Source organism: Rhipicephalus microplus, chromosome 3 (genome assembly GCF_043290135.1).
Source record: "Rhipicephalus microplus isolate Deutch F79 chromosome 3, USDA_Rmic, whole genome shotgun sequence".
Taxonomy (NCBI): domain Eukaryota; kingdom Metazoa; phylum Arthropoda; class Arachnida; order Ixodida; family Ixodidae; genus Rhipicephalus; species Rhipicephalus microplus.
The window spans coordinates 84,358,118-84,372,963 of NC_134702.1; the positions used below are offsets into that span (position 1 = coordinate 84,358,118).

At 45.0% G+C, this 14,846-nt stretch overlaps 1 protein-coding gene across 1 annotated transcript in view; it reads right to left on the minus strand.

The window, feature by feature from the left end:
* The window catches only part of LOC119172831 (SEC14-like protein 2), a 151,730-nt gene that overhangs the window by 40,598 nt on the left and 96,286 nt on the right, over positions 1 to 14,846 (minus strand). The window contains exons 4-5 of the mRNA XM_037423981.2: positions 14,570 to 14,632; positions 12,154 to 12,247 (exon numbers count right to left, since the gene is read on the minus strand). Coding sequence (XP_037279878.2) covers positions 12,154 to 12,247; positions 14,570 to 14,632 — 157 coding nt within the window. The remainder of the gene's footprint in view (positions 1 to 12,153; positions 12,248 to 14,569; positions 14,633 to 14,846) is intronic.

Consider the following 14,846-nt stretch of genomic DNA (forward strand, 5'->3'; position numbering starts at 1 on the left):
GGCAGCGGTCATTAAGAACGACTCCCCAACGTGCTAACCAGTCACGCGTAGACAATGCCCTCCATCTTCTTGATCAGTCAAATTCCTGAACCTAGTAGGCACGCGATTGCAACGGCCTTGCTTCCATTTCAAGTTTCGTGCAGGATGCTGTTTCTTCCTCTTTGCTCAGTGTGCTACTTGTCACCATTTCGCTTATTTCGTGAGATGAAACATCTTCCAGACTGCATGAACCTATTGATTCCACTGTTCGTTTTAAGCCACTTGCCGCTCTGTAAAACTTAAGCAGAATTTCTGCTCGTGGCCTGATCTAGGGATTTGCCGTGCAAGTACCTTTTAGTGCACTGCTCCAGTACATAATGAGCCTGTACCCGGGGTAGTTGCTGTCATCGAACAGCTTCTGTGTTGTTTTTGCAGCCAGCGCTCTCATGAACGTTGGTATATCTGGGAGGCGCAAGCCTCCACGGTTTGTGGGAAGCTGTCAAAATTTCCTCCCCAGAAGAAGGTCCCCGCCATGGAGGCGAGACATGGTAGAACGCGGTGAGGTAGAAGGGCGATGTGTGCTATGTAAAACGCAAAAGCGCATGCCTGTGTCTTGATGACTGTTGCTTTTGCCGTTAGTGATAAGTCAAAGTGAGTGGCTGCTGATATGACACCGGTGGATCTCCTAAGCCAGTCATCCCAGGTCCTTTTTGAGACATCTCGTTCCTCAAAGTAAACGCATAACACCTTAACAGCTTGAACGTATTCTAAATCTCTTGGCAATAGTTTACGTATTCTAAATCTCTGAAGCCTCCAAAGCGCAATGCCTCACACTTGGTGGTGTTTAAAAGAGCAACCATACAGATAGCAACACTCAGAAAATTTGTCAAGGAATGTGCTATAGCTAGACAGATTACGAAAAAAAAAATGGCATATCCCACGTACAGTGGGAATCGATTATATGCGAAGCACGAATGAAAAATGCTGATATGTTACTTTAAAATCAGCACAACATTACGAGGTGGCGGTAAATGATACCTTACATGACTTCCTTGTCATGATTGTCATGTTTGGATTCGCCGTTTACTTTCGTCTTTGTTCACGTCACGTGATACCAAATTTAGTATATGTCGAGCTAGCGAAACGGCCGCGAGCACGCTATGAGCGTGCTATGTCGTCTTGTTCTTACATGACACGCGTGTCAGGATTATTATGTTTGCGCCAGTCATGTATTTCGTCATCCATTGACGTCACGTAACACACAATTTGGTATATTGGAGCTACCAAAACGGCCGCGAGCGCATGATGAATGGCCCAATATACTCCAATGTAGCGTTGACGCGCGCGCACGCTGGGCACAGCGACGCTACGTTAGCGAAACACGAGCACTATATAGTCTGACGCCAGGCGCGACCAGCGTCTATCGGCACGGCCTGACGGCAACCGAAACGAAATGCGACATGCTGCATTTCACGCCGACACGCTACCATGAAAACACTGCATCTCACTCTCTTCATAACGGAGGGACGCCGGACGCGCTGAAACACGCATGCGTCGAAGCAACGCAGCGTGGCATGCGCCTGCGAGTATATGGCAGAACCAGCGCCTGGCGTGGCAATGCCGGCGTGACGCGACAAAATGAACGCAAGCGAGCACAAGCACCGCGTCACGTCGAACTGTATTCGTGTCTTGACTGTGGCATGTAGTCATGTTCTCAAAAGACACGCATTTCATGATTATAATGTTTGCACCAGTATCATAGCTTCGTCATCTATTGGCGTCACGTAATACCAAATTTGGCTTATGTGAAGCCAGCGAAATGGCCGCGAGCGCATAATCAGTGTGGCATTTAGTCATGTTGTTACATGACACGCATGTCGTGATTATCATGTGTGCACCAGTTTCATACCTTCGTCATCCATTCACGTCCTATAATACCAAATTTGGTATAGGTGCAGCTAGCGAAACGGCCGCCAACGCGTCATGAGCGTGGCATGTAGTATGGTGTTACACGACACGCATCTCATGATTATCATGTTTGCACCAATCACATACCTTCGTCATCCATTCACCTACTATAATACCAAATTTGCTATATCTGACTCTAGCGAAACGGCCACGAGCGCACCATGAGCGTGGCATGTAGTCATGTTGTTACATGACACGCATGTCGTAATTATCATGATAGGGTCTGTCACTTGTGTTCGCCATGCGATTATGCCATACCATACCAGTTTTGAACATGCCATGTGAACGAAATCGCCGCAAGAGCAGCAGGACCATGAAATGTAAATCAGGACATTGATGACATACATGTCATGATTTTTATGTTATGACTAGTCAAATATGTTCTTCATACAGTCATGTTATTCCATACCAAGTTTGGTATCGATACCATTGTCGAAACGGCCCGGAGAGCTAAAAGTCGCAGGCGGCTAGATAGATAGATAGATAGATAGATAGATAGATAGATAGATAGATAGATAGATAGATAGATAAATTGATAGATAGATAGATAGATAGATAGATAGATAGATAGATAGATAGATAGATAGATACGGCCAAAGACGCCGAAGTTCACTAAGAAATGCTTCGCATTTAATACCGAAATATCATCGGCGTATGTGACAATTTTGAAGTGTTAAATGATTTCGAGTACAGCGCACTCAACTATGGGAGAGCAGTGAGCCATCCCGATAACTACAAAAACATTGAAACAACAGCACTGAAGGATCAGGAACAACTTACGAAGCCATATGTGTGTTTAGAATAAGTGATTAACGATTTAGAGTGTGAATAGAGAAAATGGTTAACGATATCGAGTACGTCGTACTCTACTATGAAAGAGCATGAAGCCGTCCCGTAGGTCTGTAGAGACCAACTAACCCCTACCTTCTCAATATATCAAGTATGGTATGTTTAGAAAAAATGTTTAACGATTTCGAGTACTTCGTACTCAACAGAGACGCAGTATAAGACGGTGAGCACGATACTCAGTTTTAATACGACAACAGGCATTTTTCAGAGCACTATCTTCAAGACGCCACCCTCTGCACCCCTCAAAAGGAAAACAGCCACGTTGGCTGTTTCTTTTGACGTATTGCGAATAAATATCAATTGGTTTCGGTGCTGTTGACTACTTCACTAGCGCTTAGTCAGAAGTATGTAACTATTATTCAATTGTGCGTAAAGTTCCAGGCGTAAAATAAATAAAAACAGTTTACTTTTAGATTTCGGCAAACTATGCACTGAGGATGCTTCAGGATAACAGAACTCCGAGCTACACCTTACTGATTCCTGCTTAGCCAAAGCAATTTTAAATGCGAAGCATTTCATAGCGAACTTCAGGGACTTTGAGCGTATCTATCTATCTATCTATCTATCTATCTATCTATCTATCTATCTATCTATCTATCTATCTATCTATCTATCTATCTATCTATCTATCTATCTATCTATCTATCTATCTATCTATCTATCTATCTATCTATCTATCTATCTATCTATCTATCTATCTATCTATCTATCTATCTATCTATCTATCTATCTATCTATCTATCTATCTATCTATCTATCTATCTAATGGTATCGATACCAAACTTGGTATGGCAGAACATGACTGAAGAACACATTTGACTAACATGAAAATTATGACATATATGTCATGAATATTATGATTAACATTTCATGCTCCTGCAGCTCCTTTGGTGGTTTCGTTTACATGGCATGTTGCAATACTGGTATGGTATGACATGATTGCATGGCGAACAGAAGCGACACGCCCTAACATGAAAATGCTGACATGCGGGTCATGTAACAACATGACTACATGGCACGCTCATAATGTGCTGGCGGCCGTTTCGCTAGGGCCACATATACCAAATTTGGTATTACGGTACGTGAATGGATGACCAGGGTATGCGACTGGTGAAAACATGATAATCATGAGATGCCGTGTCATGTAACAACATGACTACATGGCCACGCTAATGATGCGCTGGCGGCAGCTTCACTAGCTTCACTTATACCAACTTTGGTATTACGGGACGTGAATGGATTAGGAAGGTATGATACTGGTGAAAACATGATAAACGTGAGATGCGTCTCATGTAAGAACATGACCACATGCCACGCTCATAATGCGCGCGCGGCCATTTCGCTAGCATCACAAGTACCAGATTGGGTATTACGGTACGTGAATGGTTGACGAAGGCTATGTGACTGGTGGAAACATGATAATCATTAGATGCGTGTCATGTAACAACATGACTACATGCTACGCTCATGATGCGCTCGCGGCCGTTATGCTGGCTTCACATGTACCAAACTCGGCATTACGCGACGCGAAAGGACGACATAGGTAAATGACACATCGAAACATGATAATCACGACATGCGTGTCATGTAAGAACATGGCTCCATGCCACGCTCATGATGCGCTCGCGACCGTTTCGTTATCTTCACACATGCCAAATTTGGTGTTACGTGACGTCAATGGATGACGAAATATATGACTGGTGTAAACATGATAATCCTGACGCGCGTGTCATGTAAAAGCATGACAACATACCACGCCCATAGCGTGCCCGCGGCTGTTTCGCTAGCTCCGCATATACTAAGTTTAGTATCACGTGACTTGGATAGATGACGAAGGTAAACGACACATCGAAACATGATAATCAAGACACAGAAGTTATGAACGGCATCATTTACTGCCCCCCTCGCAACGTTGTGCTGATTTTAAAGTGACATATCAACCTTTCTTATTCGCATTTTGCATATCATCGATTCTCTTTGTACGTGGTTATTTGCTTCCAGTTATTCCGAGGTTATTTGCTAAATTTCACACTCTCCAACTACAATAAATGGTTACCTAAGTAAAGTCCCTCTTGTCCATGATTAGTTGAACAGATTATTTACACTAAAATAGAGGAGTTGGATGCTCTTAGAGCCCAAGGTTTTTGTAAAACTTTTTATGAGAATAAGGAGGAGGAGGAGGAGGAGGAATAAATGAGGAAGGACAGGGAGGTTAGCCAGTCCAAGGGGGTAAGGGGGATAACGGATGAGAGAAAAGAGACGTTGTAAAAAAAAAGGAGAGAGAAGTTCATCAGACGATCCACGACGCTGCTTACAGCAACGTTACTAGATACTTTTTTCAGTTTGCAAACTGCGGCGCCGCGAGTGTCACCTTTCCCTGTACCGGTCAAAAAGCCGCAAGCGCGCCCCTTCTCGGCGGTGCCGTCTGACAACGGCGGAGTTACTGCAGTTGTGTTCTTATGCCGGGTGCTGCTTTGTTGCTTTCAAGTGTGCTTCGTAGTCATCGCTGTCACTGAGTCCCAGCAAGATTTATTTCGACGTAACTCGCGTAGTGTGTGCTCTGGCTGCAACTTACTACGGTAGCAATCAACGTGGTGCCCGGCGTGGCACCGACGCTGTCAGCGTTGGCGTGATCTGCATGGTGCCGGGTGTTTTTTAATGTCTTCAACTCAGTCATCGATTTCCCTGTGAGCTACACAGCTCTCATGTGTCATGTGACGGTTCTTAAATGTGAGAAAACATGCCTCGCTGCTTTGTGACTGGTTGCCGAAGTGGGTACGATTCGACGAAATCCGCGGCCGAAAAAAGACATTTTTTCAAGCCTCCCGCTGAAAATTCATAGAGGAAAAGCTGCTAAAGATCACTTGTGAAACGTCCAGAGAACCTGAAGAGCAGGATGGCTTTGGAAATTTTAACCACCTGGTGTTTCTCTAACGTGCACCTGAATCGAAGTGCATAGCTCTCTAGCATTTAGACTGAATGCTGTGGCCCACTGTCAATGGTCTTTTTTTACATAGGCAATCGAATTTTAGAGAACAGGAACGCAAAAGAGCTGTATGAACAGAAGTCCCGCAAGATTCGGGCATCGCGCACACGTCTCTGCCGTGTGGCATCGCCTTAGCGGCTCAACTGGTGATTTACTTGCACACTCGTAATAACCTTCGCTCACCCTCTCGGGAAATAACTCCCATTACACAAAATTAACCGCGTAAATTCCGTTTAACATTGCGCGAAGGCTCCGTTACGATGCGGCGACCGGTCAAATGGCGTCGGAAGCGCCACCTAGAGAGCGGGAAACGAAGGGGGCCGCGTTTCGCCGCCGCATCCCGGCGGAGTTTGCAAACGGAGGTAATCTAGTAACGTTGGCTTACAGTCTGTCTCTAAGACCACTTGCCCGCAGAAAGCGCAACAACGCTCTCAATGTCTTGCGTGTGGAGGATGGTCTCGGCCAGTGTCCTAGTACCCTTTCTTCCGACTTGGTGATTGTCTAGTCTATCTAAAGCTTTCGACAGTTCTTTTATTGGCACGCTGAAGCGAGGACACTCGCAGAGAAGATGGGAGAAAGTCTCTGCGCAGCCACAGTTGTCACATGTCGGGCTGCTGGTCATTCCGATTCGAAACGAATAAGCATTCGTAAAGGCCACCCCAATCCACAGACGGCACAAAAGTGTCTTTTGTGCTCTGGTTATTCCTGATGGAAGACGGAGCTGTAGGTGTGGGTCCAAATTATGAAGGCGGACGTTGGTGAATGCCGGTGAATTACACTGAGCGAGTGTCAGTTCTCGTGCAAGTGATCGAAGCCTTGCTGCGGCGTCCGTTCTTGATAATGGTATAGCTACACAAAAGGCATCATCATGAGCAGTTCGGGCTGCTTCATCTGCACGGTCGTTCCCATCAATGCTACATGGCCTGGTATCCATTGATACGCTATGTCATGTTGTTTCTCTATAGCCCGGTGATGAAGCAGTCATATTTCAGCAATTAGCTGTTCGTTCTGTCCATGACGATATGGCGAGGCAATGCCCTGGAGAGCTGCTTTGGAGTCGGAGAATATTGACCATTTCTGTTGCGGTTCTTCAACTAGGAACTCCAGAACGGCACAAATGGCGGCGAGTTCTGCCGCCGTGGATGATGTCAGATGCGAGGTCCTGAACTTTATCGTGATGGATTTCTCCGGAATTACCATTGCGCCTGTTGAACTTGTTGAAGTGACCGACCCATCCGAGTAAATGTAAATGTGTCCACTGTGTTTCTCATGCAGAAACAGTAATGTTGTTTGTTTTAGGGCCAAATTTGACAATTTTTCTTCTTTTGCATTTCGGGGATGGTTATCAGGGCTTCCAGTGGATGTAGACACCACAATGGTAACGACGGTCTTGCTGAGTGCGTGAAGTTTGTGGGAATCACCGTGCGATGTGGGGCAATAATAGAGGAGAACGCAGAGCGTGGCCTGGAAGTTGGAAGGGAGGCGAGGTGATGCGATTGAATTCGGGTGGCATGTCTTATGTGCGTTCTTAAAGCATCGACATGAATGTAGGTTGTGATAGGGTGTTCATGAGCGATTGCGACAGTCGCTGCTGACGCAATCGCTCATGAAGATGAGAATAACGTGGCTCACCTTGTATATGGGATGAAGTGGGATAATCCATAAGTTGGTTCACGCTATTTCCCGTCTTGCTTTCACCATCTTTGTTCTACATCCTAAATCATAGTAAACTAAGCTGTTCCCAAGAAGTGTTTGCTTAAGGAAATTCTTCATTTTCACCAAGAGCAGATTTCCAAATTTGAAGCAATCGCACGAACACACAGATTATTGAGTAGCAGCACAATCGAGCTCAGCGTCACTCTTAGTGGGAGGGTAAAAGAAAGGGGGTTACGCATATTCCAGAATCATAAGGGATTGTGACGGCGCCCATGTAAGAGCCACACCTCTTACCCATGTTTATGTGTTCTACGAATGCCTTTTTCTATACTCCGTCTCCTACATCAAGTGCAACGCTATGAAGGCTAGCGAGAATACTTGCAATGAATGCGTTCACACTAAGAAATAGTACGATTATTTTTACATCTGAGGCATAATTTATTTTCCTCGTTCTACTTTTTGCATCGGGGATGAAAATATGGCAACATATCCACAGGGTGAGTGATGGAGAGTGGGGTGAAGCATTCATCCGTCCATTTGTTCTTGCTTCCGTCCGTACATGCGTCCGTCTGTGTGACCGTCCATGCGTCCATCCGGCCGTCCGTGCGTGCGTCTGTTCGTGCGTCCATCCATGCTTCTGTCTGTGTGTCCGTTCGTCCATCTATTCAACACTACAAGTTCCACCATCTCGCGTCTTTTCATCATATATTCCCCATATAGAAGCACCGCCATCCAGCGGACTTTCCAAAGACCAAACGAGAGGTGGCACACGCACGCTTTCTTAAGGCTTGCGCTTCGTGTCTACTTCCCGTATTTAACCACCTCGAGTTCATGGTATATACCAGTTTACTGTATTCATGGCACTGCGACCCATTGCTCGCTAAACCTTTCTAAAACCAAGGAGGTTACGCCCAGGGAGTATAACGTAGCAACCCTTTCTTGTCAGATAGTGCTCAGTGTACATGCCAATGGCTGCTAAGGGGGAATGAGAGACAGGAGAAGTCGGCTTTTAGTTAACGCGCACGCTGCGATTTTTTTATTGTTCTACAACGCACAGAAGAAATCTCCCACAGGCACCACCTTGCAGGTCAAAGCGTAAGACTGGTTACGCACTACGCCTACGACGAGGGACGAAAGGGTGCTGCTTTAAGGAGCTTCGCCCCTAAAGAGCGCACACATGCGCATGCAACGTTGATTGGAATGTAATGCTCACAATGCAGTAATAGTGTTTCCTCGGCAACGGGACGGCTTTTTGCTCTCCCATAGTAGAGTACCAAGTAGTCTAATTCGTTAACCGCTTTTTCTAAACAAACGCCCCGTTATACGGCTTGTATTGGTTCTTATTTATTGATGTCTTACTTGTAGACTTTGGTGACGATCTGCAGACGCGTTTGTGCTCGTCTCGCGCGAGCGCTTACAACGATGAGAGCTAAGCGCGAGACGCCCGAAGTCACATATGTTTCTGATTGAACTTCTTGCATAGCTTTGACAGCGTTGCACCTGATGTATAAAACGGGGTATGGCACTTCGTCTAAAGGTGCAGCAAATTTAGATTTGTTACTTTAAATAGTTTTGCCGTACTCGCAGTACAACGGAGGCTTGTACAGCGAAAATGCTTTTGTTGTTCACACTCTTTTTATTGCTACAAGTTGACGCTTCCGACCAGGCATTAAAGTCACATGTCATTGAAAACGGGGAATAATAAGCTTTCTGATGTAGCTCAATTCAGTTTTCTTTGAGAAGCGCAGCGAGCCCAGTGCATCCGCAAACAATGCGTAAAAGGCGGAGTGTTTGCGGCTGCAGGGGGACCACCACCTTAAACATCCTTGCACGTTAAGGCTGGTGCACACCGGCGATTAGCAGTTGTCGCGCGACCACTTGCGACTGGTGACCAAAAAGCGACTGATGTTCACACCGGCAGGGGCTGCATGTGAGCGACCGGAAGTCACAAAAGCGGAGAGTCTTGTCGGATTTCGTTATCAGCGAGAACTCTAGAGACCAGCGCCGATCAGCTGATCACCGCCAGCTGAGTGAGCGGAGCAAACCGGGCACACCGCATTTATTGTTTTCGCCCGTTCTCGCACAGCGTTCCCAACAGCATCAAGTTCGATTCAACAAAGAACACGACATTGTCATGGTGCTGATGCGCTGTGCCATGGTGTCGGCGCTGGCATCACTGATGCCTCCAAAAAAAAAAAAAAAGCCGGTAGTGGGTGTGACCAGCCTTTCGCTCGCGGGAGTTGGCCGGCCATGCAAGCCGCCTGCCTCCCGAGCTGCGCTGAGACGACGAGGAGTATTACCGAGAGTCGTACGTATTCAGAAACGGTCCTTGAATTTAAATTGACTTGCCACAGTCTGCAATACAGCACAAACGCGTCTCGAACGCGGTGTCTCAAGTCGTTGCCAAGGCATGAAGCACCAACGCGTTCCAAACGCGCTGCATTGAAGGCGGTGACAAATCAAGTTCAAGATGATAAAACGGTTCTCAATACGGAGAAAAGATAGTGCACAATTTACTTTCTCTTTACTTTGACGGTGTTTACTACCTTCTTACGAATACCGCCACGTAAATTCGACACTTTGCTCGAGCTGCTACGCCCCGCCATCTCTAAGCCAAGTATTCCGTGGTGACCATGGTGCCACAAACTCAGAGGAACGCACTCGTTCGTATCTGGCGACAGGAAGCCAGCGCAATAGAAAAAAAAAACAAAAAAACAAAAATGAGCATCGCTGATTTGTTCTGGCAGCTTTGCGACTGCAGTAGCGCGACTGAAAAATCAATCAGGAAGCGACTAGCCAAAGCAGTCGCTTTGCGACCGTTTGCGACCGTTCGCGACTGTTTGCGACCAGTAGCGAACGGTCGCACGACCGCTGCTAGTCACCGGTGTGCACCAGTCTTTAAGGACAACGCCTAGAGCAGCATTAAAGAGGCAAAAAATGAAATTTGCATTTATATATACACTGGATGTAATTCAACTTAGATTTCATGGGGCACACTTGTGACGTACGGTTACTCACCGATACGATACCCAGAGCTTCTCCCACTCGTCATGGTTCGCTCATGGAGATGCATCGATTTCTTTAGAATTAGTCAAGAGCGACATTAGTTCGAGATTCGTCTAACACTTTAATTGCTTCCTCTCTTATTTCATTCCAGAGAGCTTATACTTTCATGGAAGCTAAGCGGGAAGAATGGCACTGGGAAAAGAAGTTACGTCATGCACACGTCATGACCTTGAGCACTTTCTTAACACGAAAGTGAATCATGATGGGGTCCACCAAGACTTGAATAGAGTATTTCCGTCGTGAACTGAACTTTGATCAAATGGACGCTTACTCGTGAGAAAGGAAAACTTCAAGAAAAAGTTCCGTACACGGGAATTAAATATTAGACCTCTCGGTCCACGACAGGCACCCGGCTTACTAACGAGACAGCTGCACGACACACATCAAACGCGCTTTATATATCTCACATTGCCCCGCCGTGGTGGTCTAGTGGCTAAGGTACTCGGCTGCTGACCCGCCGGTCGCGGGATCGAATTCCGGCTGCAGCGGCTGCATTTCCGATGGAAACGGAAATGCTGTAGGCAGGTGTGGTCAGATTTGGGTGCACGTTAAAAAACCCCAGGCAGTCAAAACTTCCGGAGCCCTCCACTACGGCGTCTCTCATAATCATATGATGGTTTTGGGACGTTAAACCTCACATATCGGATCATCATATCTCACATTCTTTCACGCATGGCTCTATTTGTTGGAGGGGCTGAATGGGGCTGTGTGGTACCGCCCTATGTTAGCAGTCAAAGGAAGGAATGCGGCATGGACACTTACTAGAGCCGATGGGAAATGATTTGGCGACAATGATTCCCGAAATAAACAACCTCCGGGATCAGAGTCATTGGAAGCATTCTCCACTTCACACTTTTTTTTCGCACTGCTTCCGCGATTGGTCTACCTATGGTGTCATGTGATGACGTTACAGTGGTGCCATGAGATCATCACGATGACGTCATATGGTGACGTCTCTACGTGATTGTGACTTCTTGCATGTTGTCGCCACTAATGTGGGACATATGGTTATTTTCTCGTCTAATGTGACATCTAAGGTATTGAGTTCAAGTTGGGATGTCATATTTATTAAAGAATGTCGCAATCGTAACTTCAGCAAGTACGAGTGTAATGACACTGCTGAAAGCAGAAAGAGTGGGTATAAAATTTTTGAATATGCGCCGAAAAGCATGCGCATGACATCGACCAGGTACGCAGCTGCGACCATGCCATTGATGACCCTCGACTTTTTAAATAGATATTACATTTACGGCCATACGCTTTAAGTCTGGGTTGTAACGGCTTTGTCAAAAAGCACACAAGGACGGGCTCATTGACATTCTGACGTCGGAAACATTCTGACTGAATGTCATTATTGTCAGAATTTTATTGCCGTGATAGTGATATCAGAAGATAATATCGTGACATTCGTCAGAGTGTTATTTAACGATATCCCTATCTTGAAAGCAAGGAAAGTATAAAGCAGGCATATATTGTAATCATTATCATGCAATGACAACATACAATTTCCTAATAAGTGGAACGAAACAAGCTGTAGTTTTGGAGATGATAAAAAAGTTTGATGATGATGCTTTCAGATAAAACATCGCCTACAGGTCCGGCACACCGAAGCTCTAAGTTGAGAGCAGAGATGAAAATTCGCCACTCACCTTTGATGTCTGTGTAGCCGAAAGGAATGATCCAGAGTGGACAACCTTCTTTGTCGTGACCCACGAGACCTCCGGGGTAATACTTTTTAAGAACCTGTGCCGAAACGTTCGCCATGATGAAAAACGCACACTTGTGCACCGCAGAGGAATTTTCTGTTATGTGATATAGGAGTACAGTAAACTGGGCAAGTTTGTATTCATGTATTAGAGCCGTTCACTGGCACATAGAAAAACATCGTATAACAGCAAGTGACATAACAGAAAGTGATACGACATATTACTGTATCACACTTATTACGTTACAGCGCGAAAAGAACGGGACAACGTACTAAGAAATACCGTGTCAGCGCTGTGTCCTATCGATACGTGTGCCTTAGTAAGTTATCTCGTTAGTTTCACGCTGTCACATAACGAGTGTTATACAGTAATCGGTCGTATCACTTTCTTTCACGTCAATTGCTGTTATACGATGTTTTTCCATGTGCTAGTGAACGGCTCTACAGTCCAATACAAGTTAAGAAGTCCGGAGAAGCCCCTCCCAGGCGACTGAAGCACGGCAACGGGTCACTTCCGCGACTAAGGCAATAGGCCTGCTAATGCACTTGGTAATGCTTTCCGTAGGTGGCGTTACTGGCTGTCCGGCTCATTACGTCAGTCTGTAGTGCACGCCCGTTCGTGGAAGCGTCTGGGCAACCGCCTTGAGGAAGAAATGCCGTGGACATCTAAAGTTTCATAGGACTTTAGGCCTTACGAATGGTGCGCTTTTTGTTACAGAAAGAACAGAAAAGGGAGAAAAGCATAAAGTCGGAGAGAACCAGTGGTGCGTGAATGAATAAGCCAAAGCGAAAGAAGAAAGAGAGAAATAATTGAGGAGAGAAACGAGACAAAAAGCAAACAAAATAACATTACCAATCTCAATACGCTATCAGGTTACCATATAGTTGTATTAACAAGTACAAATCAGTATTCGTTAAACAAATGCTTGAATAACGCAATTCAGGAAGGAGCACGAAGAAAGTTACAGCTGACAGTAAACGCGGGCATGAAGGGTGATCATATCTACAAATTATTTGCACAATTATAAGCGATCGCATTACATTGTAAGTTACATTCACACAAGTTGGCGTTTGGCAAACAAAACGTTATCAGCGAGTAAACAACGCTGTGATAAACATGCACATTGCTGAACACTGCTCATCTGTGTCTCGCTAAATAGCCTGAAATGTAGGCTCTTCCACACTCGTGCTTTGTGAAACTAAAGCAAATCTGTAATATCATGTCACAGGAAACTCGTGGGCTTAGAAAAACAATTAATTTATCATAGACAGTATAGACGTCAATAACGATTCAACATAACATCGTGACGTTTCATTACTATATAGACATATATTTACGAGATTACCAAAACATAGTTGACGCTGTATACTATTCAAACAGCAGGCGTAATAAGCCAGTTCCCACCTAAAGCATTGGCATAGCCTGCGTAACAAACAAACATGCCTACTACTGATAATACTAGAAGCAATCTAAACGTATCGTGTTTAGTATACACAGTAGAATCTCATTGATAAGATTCTGCACAAAGCGTTTTTGCTTCTTGCCAAAGCCTCTTAGAAATTAACGCATTTTCATGTGTTTAACACCATCAAATTTTTCCCAAAAAATGCATAACTCGACATTAAAAGTGTATTTTGATCAATATATCTTAACATCCTGTTTATTCATGGTTATACTAGCTCAAACCACATTCCAACAATCCGCAATTTGCATGTTGCATAGCCGCCGAGGCCACGACAGCGTCCGTTTCTCTGCGAAGAGGTCGCTACCAAAAAAGCTATAGAAGAGACAAATGATCTTCTACTTCTGTTCGTCTCTACGTCTGGGGCATCGCACGGTGAAAAGAAGATGGTGCCGCGCAAATTGACCAGCTACTTCAATGGTGCTCAATAAAAGCGAGTTGTCACTGATGGAGTGTACATATTTTCTTCCTTTTTAACATTGTTGGTTTATACAATTTTCGCATTACACGTTTTGCCTTCCGGTTCCAATGAAAAAAAAAGCATATCTTCGAGATTACACTGCACACGCATGTCAAGTTAACACATGCTGATCTTGAATTTGGAAGTTTCGCGCCTACAACATCGTACATTGGGACTGGGACTCAGCGTCGAGTCGACACTAATGCACTTCACTTCTTTTCATTACAGTCGGAGCTATATACAGAGTTGAATCGTGCAGTGCTATTTTTTGCGCATGAATAAAACATTCTTGTTACATGTGAACCGACATACTGCTGTTGAGTTGTGCAGCAAAATAATTGGATTATCAGTTGTACCAGCGACGTGTGTCGTGTGTATGTTGCAAGTTTTCTTGCCAGCTACGTTAGTTACTTTTCAGCAGTTGCGAGCTTACTCACCTCTGTAGGTTCGTAGTCCTCCAGTATCGTGTCCACGTTGTTCTGTTTGCGCCATTGTAGGTTCTGTTTCAATGGAAAAAAATAAATAGAAACAACAGCTCGAGAAATGTCACAAAACATGAAATCCTATCATATCCCTGTCTAACGAATAACTTCTAATGAATCCTGCCGTATTTCCATGGCTTCGTACGAATATTACAGTCATACATTATGAGGTATGCTTCCTCTATATGAGCTTTAAAAATAGCTAGCGGCCAATTTCAAAATAAACCAGTCA